The 14,114-nt window shown below is 38.5% G+C and overlaps 1 protein-coding gene across 1 annotated transcript; it reads left to right on the top strand.

The window, feature by feature from the left end:
• Positions 1–554: 554 nt before the first annotated feature.
• cpsf1 (cleavage and polyadenylation specific factor 1) lies at positions 555–13,977 on the top strand. Its single transcript, XM_087787556.1, has 37 exons — positions 555–597; positions 1,112–1,257; positions 1,320–1,347; positions 1,991–2,124; positions 2,204–2,284; positions 2,372–2,523; positions 2,609–2,755; positions 2,846–2,985; positions 3,414–3,524; positions 3,605–3,698; positions 3,774–3,861; positions 4,047–4,202; positions 4,271–4,322; positions 4,393–4,466; positions 4,533–4,607; positions 5,070–5,150; positions 5,410–5,673; positions 5,739–5,880; positions 6,178–6,356; positions 7,248–7,387; positions 7,459–7,657; positions 7,931–8,137; positions 8,200–8,289; positions 8,366–8,509; positions 8,581–8,733; positions 9,575–9,691; positions 9,777–9,867; positions 9,984–10,068; positions 10,958–11,099; positions 11,182–11,334; positions 11,958–12,134; positions 12,262–12,328; positions 12,914–12,961; positions 13,035–13,190; positions 13,266–13,395; positions 13,631–13,769; positions 13,848–13,977. The coding sequence occupies exons 2-37, from the start codon at positions 1,114–1,116 to the stop codon at positions 13,893–13,895; spliced, it is 4,428 nt and encodes a 1,475-aa protein (XP_087643682.1). The 5' UTR covers positions 555–597; positions 1,112–1,113; the 3' UTR covers positions 13,896–13,977.
• The last annotated feature ends 137 nt before the right edge of the window (positions 13,978–14,114 follow it).

Genomic DNA, 14,114 nt, shown 5'->3' with positions numbered 1-14,114 from the left:
AAAAAAGTAATTACATTAAATGCAAATACGTTTTTATTTTATTTCATTTCAAAACATGATATAAAACTTGTTTCTTTTTTTTAAAGGATAAAACAAGAAAAAGGTATTCAAACTAAATATTTAACAAGGTATCTGTTGAGTTCCACAAGTAATACAATTATAAAATATTCATAAGAACATTTTGTACATGGTCAGTTTCATAGTATTGTTTTGACCTGATGTGGATCCTGTAAATGGAGTCACACTTTGTGCAGGGCTTATCTATATTATGAAAGTGCACGTAAACGAAGAAACACAAATAAATGCGCATAAATATATAGTCAAAAGAAGGATATTACACCTTATTTTGGTTTATTTTCCTTTCAAGGAACTTTGTTTATTTTTGTCAACGTTTCTTCAGCTTCCCGTTTAAAGTATGAATGATTCATTGAACCTCCTTGTTGTGATTTGGTTGTGAAACTTTAGTATTAATCATTATTGAAAACGACCCAAAACCTTCAACCCCCTGTACGCTAGGTGGCGGTATGTCCCCACATCGCGTGAACCTTACTAAACACGAACAAGAAGAGAGAGCCCTGCATCTCTAGCTTCTCACAAGTAAGTCAAGTTTGATCAACAAAAACATTCATGTTCACCACGCTTTGTTTTCATTTTTAATTCACAACTCGAAGGCAGTCAAGGAATTATTCTACGTTATATTTTGCAATGGTTTATAACGACGCCCATTCAAAACCCTCACACGCACCTTGATGCTAGGTACACCGCTAACAACAATTGGCAGCATTAGCATCAACACAGCTAACATTTCCCCCTAAAAACTGTCAAGATAACACTGCACTTGCTACAAAAATCATCTATTTACGAGTATTTTTGTATTGAGTTAACGTCTAACTAAAGCGACTTATTTAGCTAATGTGTCATAGCTGACTGAACACGTTGTAATCGTTGTTCATTATTGTAATAAATTGGCATGTGCTAAGTTGCATCAGGTTGGGAAATTGTAGATGTTTTAAAGAAAGTTTGTATTGTACAGTAATGCGGGATAAACGGTGCAGATTTAAGTCTGCTTATTTGTATAACTTCGTTGACACCCATTGACATTACGTTTCAGTCATGTATGCTGTGTACAAACAAGCCCATTCTCCCACGGCCGTGGAGTTCTCTGTCTACTGCAACTTTATCTCCAGTCAAGAGAAGAATCTGGTTGTTGCTGGGACGTCTCAGCTTTTTGTCTACAGGATTATCCGAGATGTGGAGGTAAAAGTAGTCGGTGAAATGTGTTTGCTATGAATGATAACATTTAATCTAATTCATTTCAGAGTCGATCAAAGACAGACAAATCGTCAGGTATGTGTATATGCTTTATTTGGATTGTCATTTTTATGTTTGATTGTTATTTTGATTTACGATTGAAAATCATGTAGCTCTAAAAGTCTAATATTAAATAATGATTTGATTACGCAAGATCATTTTATTACATGCATAACTAGAAACACATTTTTTTTTGTTTTTTTTCAACTGAGAAATCTGTAGTATTTCAAACCTTTTTTTTTATATGGAATAAATGTTTTAAACAAAACAAGAACTAAATTAACCTTCTTTACAAAATGAGTAAGTTGCTTTATTGGTATGACATTTCTATTTGTTCAGGCTTTCCCTTGATTTTCTGGAACTCCTGTTGTGTTATCAGTTTTATCTTGATCTTTAAAATATATACGTTATTGAATATTGTTTTGATTGTTTAAGCGCTTTGTGACCCTGGTCTAGAAAAGCGCTATACAAATAAGAATTACTTACTTACTTACTTACAATTTGAGGAAATGTTGCCATTTTATTTGAACAATACGTCTATATTGTATATTCCAGAGGAAATATTCATAGAACTACAAATGCATTTAGAACGTAAATGTATTTTAATTTCTAAATTACCATTACAAATTAGGACTAAAAGTAATTAATAATATATTTTTTTCATTTGTTCTTATTGCAGATGTCAAAACTCGCAAGGACAAACTTGAACAGGTGGCTGCCTTTAGTCTCTTTGGCAATGTTATGTCAATGGCGAGTGTGCAACTTGTGGGGTCCCGGAGAGATGCGCTCTTACTCAGTTTTAAAGATGCCAAGGTATCATCTTCATCTTCACAGTTTACTTTGTCTAACAATTTCCTTAATGAACGTATTAACTCGTGCTTTCAATCGCCAGCTATCTATAGTGGAGTACGATCCTGGGACTCATGACCTGAAGACTCTGTCCTTGCATTACTTTGAGGAGCCAGAACTCAGAGTAGGTTTAATAAACAAGTATTTTGCCTCAATGAAGCACTTATGTGTCGGTACATAATAACATTTTTGACATTTTTCCCTTTTCAAGGATGGTTTTGTACAGAATGTACATATTCCCATCATTCGCGTGGATCCAGAAAATCGCTGTGCAGTAATGCTCATCTATGGTACCCGACTGGTCGTGTTGCCCTTCCGTAAAGATACGCTCACAGATGATGCGGACAGCGAGTTTGGTGATGGGTAATACTTGCTTCTTTAATTCACTGGGCCGTTCTTGAACATGTACAGTCCTATTTCACGACTTCAAACTCTCGATTATCCGTAGACCACAATCCAACTTCTTGCCAAGTTATATCATTGATATTCGCAAACTGGATGAAAAGCTGCTTAACATCATCGACATGAAGTTCCTCCATGGATACTATGAGCCCACGCTGCTTATCCTTTTCGAGCCCAACCAGACGTGGCCCGGGTCAGTATAAGAAACTCTATGCAATAACCGTTTTTTTTGTTGATTTTAATATTTTTGCTTTGTGGTTCCCTTTTTTCCTCCCTCTCTCAGCCGTGTTGCTGTGCGCCAAGACACCTGCTGCATCGTCGCCATCTCCCTTAACATCATGCAGAAAGTCCATCCAGTCATTTGGTCTCTCAACAACTTGCCATTTGACTGCACAAAGGTCATGGCTGTTCCCAAACCCATTGGTTAGTACAGAAACTTTCCACACTTATTTGACAATGTTTTGGAAGTTTTTTCCGGTCTCACTTGTAAAAAACACGATAAAGTATATATAAATCCCATGTACCGAAGGGTGAAAGTATGTGCTTGGACTTTTTATAGGATTTTGAAAAAGCCTAGTTCAGATATTTATGTTTTAAGTACATATTTTATATACTTAGGTTTGATAATAAATAAGAAATGGTCTTTTTTTTAAACAAATTATTTTAAGTTGTAATTGATAAAGTATGATTTTAAGATGAAAATTGTAGTAAATAAATATTGATCTATGCAAACAAAACATTAAATGCATCATGTTTCTTCTTAATTTGATACAGTTAGTCTAATGTGGACTGATCTCTCCTGATAATTAGTAAGTCATTCTTCTAACACTTAACATATTTTACCACTCCAGGTGGCGTTGTTGTATTTGCTGTGAATTCCCTGCTATACCTCAACCAGAGTGTCCCGCCATACGGAGTGTCCCTCAATTCTCAAACAATCGGCACCACAGCATTTCCCCTGAGTAAGACTCTACTTATTTTGCGATCATTGAAATGTACTACTCTTTACTAATGACCTCTCTGGACGGTATGTGAATCGCAGATGTGCAGGAGGACGTCAAGATCACTCTGGATTGTTCCCAGTCCGACTTTATTGCTTACGACAAGATGGTCATCTCGCTTAAAGGAGGAGAAATGTCAGTTACTTTGATGTATCATATTTATTTATCCTTGGGTCCGTTTTGGATTACAATTTTAAATCTTTTTCACAGCTACGTGTTGACCCTCATCACTGATGGCATGAGGAGTGTGCGGGCGTTCCATTTTAAAAAGGCGGCTGCCAGTGTTCTAACAACATGCGTGAGTTTGTGCATGTATAATTTTAATTGATGGTTATAGAAAAGGAAGTTCATAAAACATACACATTTTTTATAATGTAAAACGTTTACCGTCTGCCATTTTGTAATCCTCATCAACATATTTATCATGTATTGAAGTAAGGAAGGTGTATTTTTAATAGACTAATGAAGATTTTATTTCTCTAGATGGTTACCATGGATTCAGGCTTCCTGTTTCTGGGTTCTCGCCTTGGAAACTCTCTCCTCCTGAAATACACTGAGAACCTTCAGGAGATTCCACCTGAGCAAGGCAAGGAGAACCATGACGGAGAGAAGGAGCAAGACGATACGATGTGTGAAGCGGTATGTGTGAAATTGTTTTAAATATTCATTTTGTTGATTGCCTGACAGTCTAGTGATGCCTTTTGCAGGAGGAACCGTCGATTAAAAAGCCCAGATTGGAATCATCAGCCAACTGGACGGGTATATCTGCCAACAATTTGGATCTTAAATTATGCGTACATTAGTAATACTTTTTATGGTGTTTTGGCAGATGATGTGGATGAGATAGAGGTGTATGGAAGTGAAGCACTCTCAGGCACACAGCTTGCCACATACTCCTTCGAGGTATTCTCCTACATCTTGAGTCATTTTAATTTTCATAGGTGATGAACTGTTCCTCTGTTGTTATAGGTGTCCGACAGCATCCTGAATATTGGTCCGTGTGCAAATGCATCTATGGGTGAACCTGCATTCCTGTCTGAGGAGGTAATGACTATATAATTATGCAAACTTTATAATTCCATTTTATTTTTACTATACCACGGATACAACAAATAATTTAGAAATATGCTTTTATTCGCAGTATACAAAAGTGAAAAATAATAAATATTTATTCTGCTCCTTATAATGTTATATATTTGGTCTTGTGGCATTATTTTCCATTTTGAGATATGTTGATTTTATTTTAGCATTTTTTCAATTTAATATAATGAAAAAAACATTTTTACAGGGTTTTTGAGAATTCAGAAAATCAAATTTTCAAAATTTGTTTAAACTTCTGGTTAAACGGTTGAATGAACTTTGCTCTTGCGGCATTTTATTTTCATTTTTAGATGAAATTTTGTTCATAATTTAGTTGGCAAAATGTTATTTGATGATTGAGCAACACAAACCTTTACCTGCTTGCATGTGTTGTTGTTCACTGTGACTTTGACATCTTTCCCACAGTTCCAGAGCAATATGGAGGTAGACTTGGAGGTGGTGGTTTGCTCCGGATTCGGCAAGAACGGGGGTCTTTCAGTGCTACAGGTAAAGCTTCTGATCTATGGTTGTTCCTGCGCTGCCTTGTTATGTCTGCACCATCTAAATCCCGGTGGTAGTGAGGACTGTCTGCCACAGGTCTAATGATGGTGCAACAGTGACTTCTGGGTCTACCAGGGCTGCTTCAGAGATCAATGGAGTAGTCTGTAAAAACCCCAGACACAATTTGTTTTAGAATTGAAGAAACTTCCGGCATTATTGTCTTTATCTGTACCTTGACTGTGATCTGCTTTTCTCCTGCTTCCAGCGAAGCATCAAGCCACAAGTTGTCACCACATTCGAATTGCCAGGTTTCCTTGACATGTGGACGGTAATCTCTAATGAGCCCAAAGAGGAAAAAAAAGCTGCCAAATCAGAGACCGAGGATCAAGGGGAAACCGATACAAGTGAAGGCGGTGATGAGGGAGAGAAGGAAGAGGAGGAAAAGAAAGAGGAGGAACCGCTAGAGCCGCTTGACGACAACACAAAGAAACACGGCTTTCTCATATTGAGTAGAGAGGACACGACTATGGTAGGGTTCTCTTGTTACCGTCTTTGCGGAAACCTTTTCTTTGATACCAGTATGCTGTTTTCTAGATCCTACAGACGGGTCAGGAGATCATGGAGCTGGACACCAGTGGTTTTGCTACTCAAGGTCCAACTGTGTACGCTGGAAACATTGGTGACAACAAGTACATTATTCAAGTCTCCCCAGTGGGGATCCGCTTACTGGAAGGAGGTAAAGTAGTGCTTCATAAAAATAACTAAATTTAGCAAGCAAACATTTATGTGGAAATTGCATGCCACTTTCCTCACGACCACTGCAGCTCGTTAGGAACGTGGCATAGTTAATCTGGATTATCACATTCCTTGATTAGCTTTCTCAATAATGAGTCAGCATGAATTTTAATTAATTTTAATTAAATTTCAGGACTCCAACTCTGTGTGATGTTATTAAGCAGGATTTAGTGTTGAGTTTAAAATGTAGCATCATAGTTCCACTGCTTTATTGACCATGACTCTTATTCTCCCGCAGTGACCCAGATTCACTTCATCCCTGTTGACCTGGGCTCCCCTATAGTCCTTTGCTCGGTGGCAGACCCCTATGTGGTTATTATGAGTGCAGAGGGTCTGGTGACCATGTTTGTCCTCAAGGGCGACTCGTACATGGGAAAGACTCAACGGCTCACGCTGCAGAAACCTCAGATCTCCACTGTGAGCTATTCATATCTTGCTCATACTTAGAGAGAAATGGTAGCAGCTGAAATAATGAAGAATCATCATGTGTTTACTTATTATGATGCAAACTTTATTTTCAGTGTATTAAAGCGGCAATATGTGAAATTGAAAACATGTTTTGGCCCCCCCCAGTGTGCGAACAATGTCGTAGAAGCACACTACATTTGTTTACAGAAGTTAAAACAAGAAAGTGACATAAGAGCGTTTCTTATCTTCCTGGTGACTAGGCAATAGTACATTGTTTGTCAAAATAATTCCTACTGGCTTTCATGGCTCAGGTGGTTGAGGTTGGTTGGCATCCAGGTTAAATCCCTGCTCTGAATGAGAAGATGGAATTGTGTCCGTGAAGGTTCTCATTCATTCAGTTCATGGTTATCGCGGAGTCAATTGGAATGTGTTTGCTTCTCATTCCCATCTCGGATGAGGAGCCAAACATATTCCTATAACTTAACACAGTCCAGTTGATTCGCTTTTGAACCTCTTGTGTCCCTGAGCAAAACGATTTACCCTGATTGCGCCTACTGGTTGAGCTGACATGTTGCGTTGCAGTCTACTCCTATCGGTGTTTGATTGTATATGTGATTATTACTTGGTGTAAGTGCTGTGGGTGCTGAAAAACACATTAATGAAATATTAATCTGGTACAGTCCTGATACAATAAAATAAATGTTGAAACTTTTGACTTATAAGGTCGTAGATATGTATTTGCTAAACCCTATTGCTCAATTAATTTTGAAGAACATTATCTATGTTGATTCATTCATACAAGGAGAGTTATTATAATAAACATATGTTCATATTTGTGAAATCAAACTTGCCCTTTTTTATATTATTTACTCTAAAGAAATCTGTGTTTTCTCTATTTAGCAAAGTCGGGTGATCACACTCTGTGCCTACAAGGATCTGAGCACCATGTTCACCACTGAAAACCGAGTGAGCTGCTCAGTCCAAGAAGATGCAGCGTTTACAAAGCAGTCTGAAACTGAGACAGTAATCCATGACATCAGGTAAGAATCCATTCCTCAAACCCAAACAGCATCCGAAGGTCATTCCTGGGCAGCTTTAACCGATTGTGTAGTATCTCAGTAGATGATGAGGAGGAGATGCTGTATGGAGATTCTAAGACTGGAGCAGCCAACAGGTCTGCGTCGAATGTTCACGCTTCAAAGGAGGACGTAAGCAGTGGCTCTGCTGTACATGGTTCATCTGAGGGAACGTTCAATAAGAATGACCCCACACACTGGTGTTTGATCGTCAGAGAAAATGGCGTGATGGAGGTAAGCAGCATAGCTTAACAAAAGAGTTACGTTAGTGGTCCCTTTTTACTGAAGGTTAAAACATAATGAAGGAAAAAATCTAGAGTTTGCTTTTCCTAAAGTCATTATTCACTTTCAAGTTTCTTTCCTCCTGTTCTGAAGGAATAATTTACTTGAAATTGAAGTTTGGAAAGCCATGTTATAAGACGTATATGTGATTCATTGATTTTATTATTAAAGTTTTTCGGCAGAAATAACCTTATTGATGTTTTATTTGTTTCCTCATTTGATCAGATTTACCAGTTACCAGACTGGAGACTGGTTTTCCTGGTGAAGAACTTCCCTGTTGGTCAAAGGGTTCTGGTGGACAGCTCCACGGGTCAGTCCGCTGCTCAAGGAGAGGGCAAGAAGGAGGAGGTGACACGGCAGAGCGAGATGCCGGCAGTGAAGGAGGTGTCTATGGTGTCACTGGGCTACAACCACAGCAGGCCGTTTTTACTGGTGAGTGATTGGCCTGATGTCCAAACACTAGCATCAAGGATTAACTTCCCTGTTTTTTTTAGGCACATGTGGACCAGGAGCTTCTGATTTATGAAGCGTTTCCGTACGACCAGCAGCAGCTGCAGAGCAACCTGAAAGTTCGGTTTAAAAAAGTAAGTCTCAATATGTATTGAATAGATCAAATATGACGTGGCCGCTTACCTTTCTATATTTATTTTAAAAAAACAGGTTCCACACAGCATCAACTTCCGAGAAAAAAAGTCAAAGCCCAGAAAAGACAAGAAGGCTGAGGGCGGACAGGCAGATGAAATTCCCCCTAAAAATCGAATCACAAGATTGAGATACTTTGAAGATATTTCAGGATATTCCGGCGTAAGAAAATTGGTCCATTTTAAGACATACTACTTTATAATTCAGCATAACATTTTTGTTTTTATCATCAGGTGTTTATCTGTGGACCATGTCCGCATTGGATGTTGGTCACTTCACGAGGAGCCGTCAGACTTCATCCCATGACCATTGACGGAACCATCGATACGTTTGCTTCCTTCCATAACATCAACTGCCCCAAAGGATTCCTCTACTTCAACAAACAGGTCCAGTAATCTGCTTTTTCAGAAGCTATTTTTAACTACAATTGATTTCATGTGGAGCCACTAATCGACATTTCTTATTTTAATACCCAATTTTATTTTGAAGAACAGAATTAATAAGATTTACAATTATAACCAAATAGACTTACTGTTAACACATCAAAGGCAACATAGTATTCTAAATAAGAGTTACACAATTCATTTTGAAGACGATGATGAATTAAAACTTCTAGCAAATGCAGAAACAATTCTATCTCGACATCAAATTTATGACAATTTTTTAACAGTACCCAAAACATTTTCAGCTCATGTATATTGCACCTTGAAGCAGCACTTTTGTTTTGTCATGAATACAACCAGTGAATCATAAAAGTAGAAGATGATTTTCTTAATTTATATTAATCACATATTGTCATCAGTGTGTTTGTAAGCTTCATACAATTATACACTTCAAATTAACACATTTTTTGTTTTGTATACATTGTTTCCAAATGCAATCAAACTTATTCAACTCTAATCAATCAATTATAAACCGTAATCTACAATTCTCAATTATTCATCTGCAGTAAAACAATTTGCTATTCATAGATAGAAAGGAGAACCTTATGCTGCCCCTCATTATATATAATTTTTTACTTAATTGAACATAATGTTTATTTCATACATCATTTATAATTATTAATGTTACAGAATGCTGACCTCGTCCATGTTCTTCTATAATGTTTTGTCCTTTCAGTATCTCTTATAATGCTCACAGGGCTTGTAAAAATATGCTGACGACTACAATCTGGTGGCCGCTCTTGTATGTTTCTCCTGAACCTTTACACTTAACTTTTGACCACAGGGGGAGATGAGGATCGGTGTCTTGCCCACCCACCTCTCCTACGATGCTCCTTGGCCAGTCAGAAAAATCCCACTGAGGTGCACAGTTCACTTCGTGTCCTACCACGTTGAATCCAAGGCAAGTGTTACCAGCGCATCGAGTGCACTCACTGAAAAATGAACCAAAAAAACATTCTGAGGAAACACTGTTTTGTTTTACCCAGGTTTATGCAGTGTGCACCAGCATCAAAGAGCCCTGCACTCGTATCCCAAAAACCACTGGAGAGGAGAAGGAGTACGACACCATAGTCAGAGGTAAGAGGTGGACATGCTCTTACTTTAGAGTATCATCAATGAATATTTCTAGATGCATAATTTGACCATTGAAATAGTCTGACAATATCACCTGTGCTTGTTCCCTCTCTTTGTAGACGAACGCTACATAAATCCTCAACAAGAGATGTTTTCTATTCAGCTCATCTCCCCTGTCAGCTGGGAAACCATTCCAAACACACGGTAATTGTATCTATTAATGCAGAAAAAACATTCAGACATGCTTGATCCTTCTACTGTAGTAACTCATGCACAGCTAAAGGAAATACTTTTAGTTTCCTTCCCTTTCAAGACCTTCATATTCTGCTATATTAATCAATGTACACAAAAAATGAAGGTACAAATATAAAAATTTGAATCCTGCAATTACAGTGAATTTTGTGTTTTTGCTCGCATCATGATCGTTGTTTGTACTGCAAAAAGTTAGTTCTGGATGTGTTTGATTAAGTGGTATCAGAAGTAGAATTATTAATTATATGTACTTTTGACCCCGGGCAAAGCAAACTTTTAATTAATGGAATCTTGAGTGAAGGTCGTGGTCATGTTCCTTCAATGGATCAGACACTGATTAACTACTATTTTCACTTCACAAAACAATTATTTTTATTATGTCTGATTTGACTTTTCACAAGAAGAAAAAACTATATTTGAAAAATACAATATTAAATACAATAGATATTTTCTCCTCTGTTCACCTGTCTTACTTTAAAATATGCTGTTTTAGTTTTGCAATCGTGGGGAACTACTCAAAGAAAACTATCACATTCAGAATACAGAAACTACTTAATGTTTTTTAACCTTTGAACTGTAGTGGAGAATCGTTTTTTTTAAAGGGGAGTCATATCTTTTGTTATAATTTCCTGAGGCACACTTAAGTCACAGTATTTACTGGACACATCTTTGTCCAAATAAAACAAAATTACTTCTGTTACTTAAGCGTGACTTTGGGAGGTGAAATATTATATAGTATCAGGAGATTCTTGGGTCCCACGAGTCAAATTTTTGTTTCAAATAATTTGTTTTATTTGCTTTTCAGCAGCGTCTGAGTTTTATTTTTCCTCTCTTCTTTTAGGATTGATCTTGAGGAGTGGGAGCATGTGACCTGCATGAAGACGGTGGCACTTAGGAGTCAGGAGACGGTGACAGGACTGAAGGGCTACATTGCAGCCGGAACCTGTGTCCTGCAGGGCGAGGAGGTCACCTGTAGAGGGAGGGTGAGAAGCAACCAGACACCTTATTTATTGAAAATAATATGTTGTAAACTAATTTTCTTCCTTTTTTAAAAAAAAAATCAAGATTTTGATCATGGACGTGATTGAAGTTGTCCCTGAACCTGGACAACCTTTGACCAAGAACAAGTTCAAAGTGCTGTATGAGAAGGAGCAGAAGGGTCCGGTGACAGCCCTGTGTCACTGTAACGGATACCTGGTGTCAGCCATCGGACAGAAGGTCTTTACATCTCTAGACTATCATCATTTGCAATTAATTCAATTTCCCACAGATGCTTATATTGTTTACACACTCGTGAAATATTTGCATTTCTGAGAAAAAGGGCTTCAAACTGTATCAGACTCTGGTTAAATAAGCAATTTACCGAAGGTTAGCTTTCCATCTATGTTCAGCAAACACGTCCTTTACATCAGTCAAACATTTATTTTTAGAAAGAACACCCTCGAGCCGCTAATAGTCAGTGGAAGTCATTTCAATGGGATATTTTGTTTGCTGAAAACTACGGGTTTCAGATGAGTACTGAATAGTGCTTTTGGTTTAAGTCCATCAACATAATTGACGATTGAAGATCATTTCTGCCTGGTGTCCTGTAGTTATGTGGTCTGATGCAGCTTCATGAGGCAGTGCCATAATAGTCAGCTCAGAAATGATGTGAGATTTCAATAGAATATCTGTTCAAAGTGTTGATTATCAAGCTGACATCTGGAGGGCTCTAAAAATAAGGGTTCCATGAAAATTCACCGTCAATTTTCAACACATCCAGTAATTGCAATAAAAATGTTCCTTCGAATGTCCGATGAATAAGGGTGAATGGTAATATTTCTGACTTTCATCTGGGTCAGATCTTCCTGTGGTCCTTAAAAGACAACGACCTGACGGGCATGGCCTTCATCGACACGCAGCTCTACATCCACCAGCTGTTCAGCATCAAGAACTTCATCCTGGCGGCCGACCTGATGAAAAGTATCTCCCTGCTGCGCTACCAGGAGAAGAGCAAGACGCTGGCGCTCATCAGCCGGGTGAGGACTCCGACGTCACCCCGTCATTGAAACTCTTTCACTAAAGCTTGTGTCGATTCAGGTCACTGGTGCCGATGCAGCAAAAGTTCTGTTTGTTGACCGTCTCTTTGTTTGTTTTTCTGAACAGGATGCAAAACCTCTACAGGTCTACAGTGTGGAGTTCATGGTGGACAACGGTCAACTTGGATTTTTAGGTAAAACAAATGAGTAAAAGCTACTTTAAATGTGTGGAATTCGAGGCCTGCAGGCCTAACTTGTGTCTAATAAATGTAAAAAATAAATATATAGGTAATAAAATGACAGTTGAAGGATGAAAAAGCTGAATTATGTTCGGGTGTCTGTTGAGCATAATGTATCTGGTTGACCTGAATGATTATAAACTTGAGACACTTAAATCATTTTTTTTTAACTTTACTTTCCTGTTAAAGGAGTTCTTATCGAGATATTTATTTTATTTTTTTATTTTTTTCAGCCTATGAATGGTCTTGCCCCCCCAGACACTTTTACAATGTGCTTTAAAACAGTGTCTGTCCATCCAGTAAGAATGTGGGATGTTTAAGGAATAAAGATCATCACAATGTTTTCTTAAAACCATCCAAAAATGAAGTTTATAAAAAGTATACAATATAAAAATTAAATTTGGGTCAAAGATGTGCAGGAGAAACTGCTGAAAGACCCACGAGTCTCGATAAGAGTCGACCTCCAGTGACTCCCCCTTGGCTATTTGAGTTTGAGTTCACTGATCCAGAACCTGCTTCTAATGGACGTTTACCTTTCAGTGTCCGACAGCAACAAGAACCTCTTCATCTACATGTACTTACCAGAAGGTGAGTGTCCAACTCTTCGTCCTGTGCTGCTCCTCGCCGCTCCCTCTGGCTATAATACCATCTGTGGTTGCAGCGAAGGAGAGTTTCGGCGGGATGCGGCTGCTCAGGAGGGCGGATTTCAACGTAGGCGCCAACGTTAACACTTTCTGGCGGATGCCGTGCAGACGTGCGCTGGACGGAGGCAGCAAGAAATCCTCCGCTTGGATCAACAAGCACAGCACCTGGTTTGGTGTGTGGCTGCTAACTGAACCGAGGCTCCTGCTTGGAGACGTTTGTGTCTCACTGTGCTTTTGTGTGTCCACAGCAACACTAGACGGAGGGATCGGGCTGCTGCTGCCCATGCAGGAGAAGATATACCGCCGACTGCTGATGTTGCAAAATGCTCTCACCACCATGATACCTCATCACGCTGGTCTGAGTCCCAAAGCTTTCAGGTGAGCTTTTATGTTTTAATAGAGGTCCATGAAGTCATCAGTTCTACAAAGACATGGGAAGCTGCGGTTCTGTTAGTCGTGTTTGTTCAGCTGAATACATTTGATTTCATGATGGATTCATGAAGCTTCATGATACACTTTTCTATTACTTTAAAGATCAGTAGGTTTTTTGTTTAGTTTAAAAGCCTATAACTGCATGTCTCACACCATGTGGTTTGGAATTTATTTTCCACAGAGTGATGCAAAGTGACAGACGAGGTCTCCAGAACCAGATCCGGAACGTCCTGGACGGAGAACTCCTCAACAAGTACCTGTACCTGAGCACCATGGAGAGAACCGAACTGGCAAAAAAGATTGGTACCACTCAGGATATTGTAAGTGTTTCAGACGACGGCACAATGTGCCTTCTTAAAGTTGACCGAGACTCATGGCATTTCTGGTGTCCTTCACAGATCCTGGATGACCTTCAGGACATCGACAGAGTCACCGCCCACTTCTGAGACATTCCAATGAAATAATTTTGATACAGATCTTTGTGTTTTTAGGACTATTTTGCATAAAACATTTATGTTGACCACACAAGTCTGTCTCGTGCTTCCATTTGTTACCATCTTGTCGTTTACTCTCTAGTTTTGGCGAAAAGATTAGAAACAAAATGACTTGCATCTTGTGAAGGAAGATTGAACTGATTTTCGTTCATGTGCATTTTTCATTATTTA

This window comes from Callionymus lyra, chromosome 3 (genome assembly GCF_982586985.1).
Source record: "Callionymus lyra chromosome 3, fCalLyr1.hap1.1, whole genome shotgun sequence".
Lineage (NCBI taxonomy): Eukaryota > Metazoa > Chordata > Actinopteri > Syngnathiformes > Callionymidae > Callionymus > Callionymus lyra.
The sequence above is the reverse complement of the archived record's forward strand: the minus strand, read 5'-3'. Positions and strand labels throughout refer to the sequence as shown.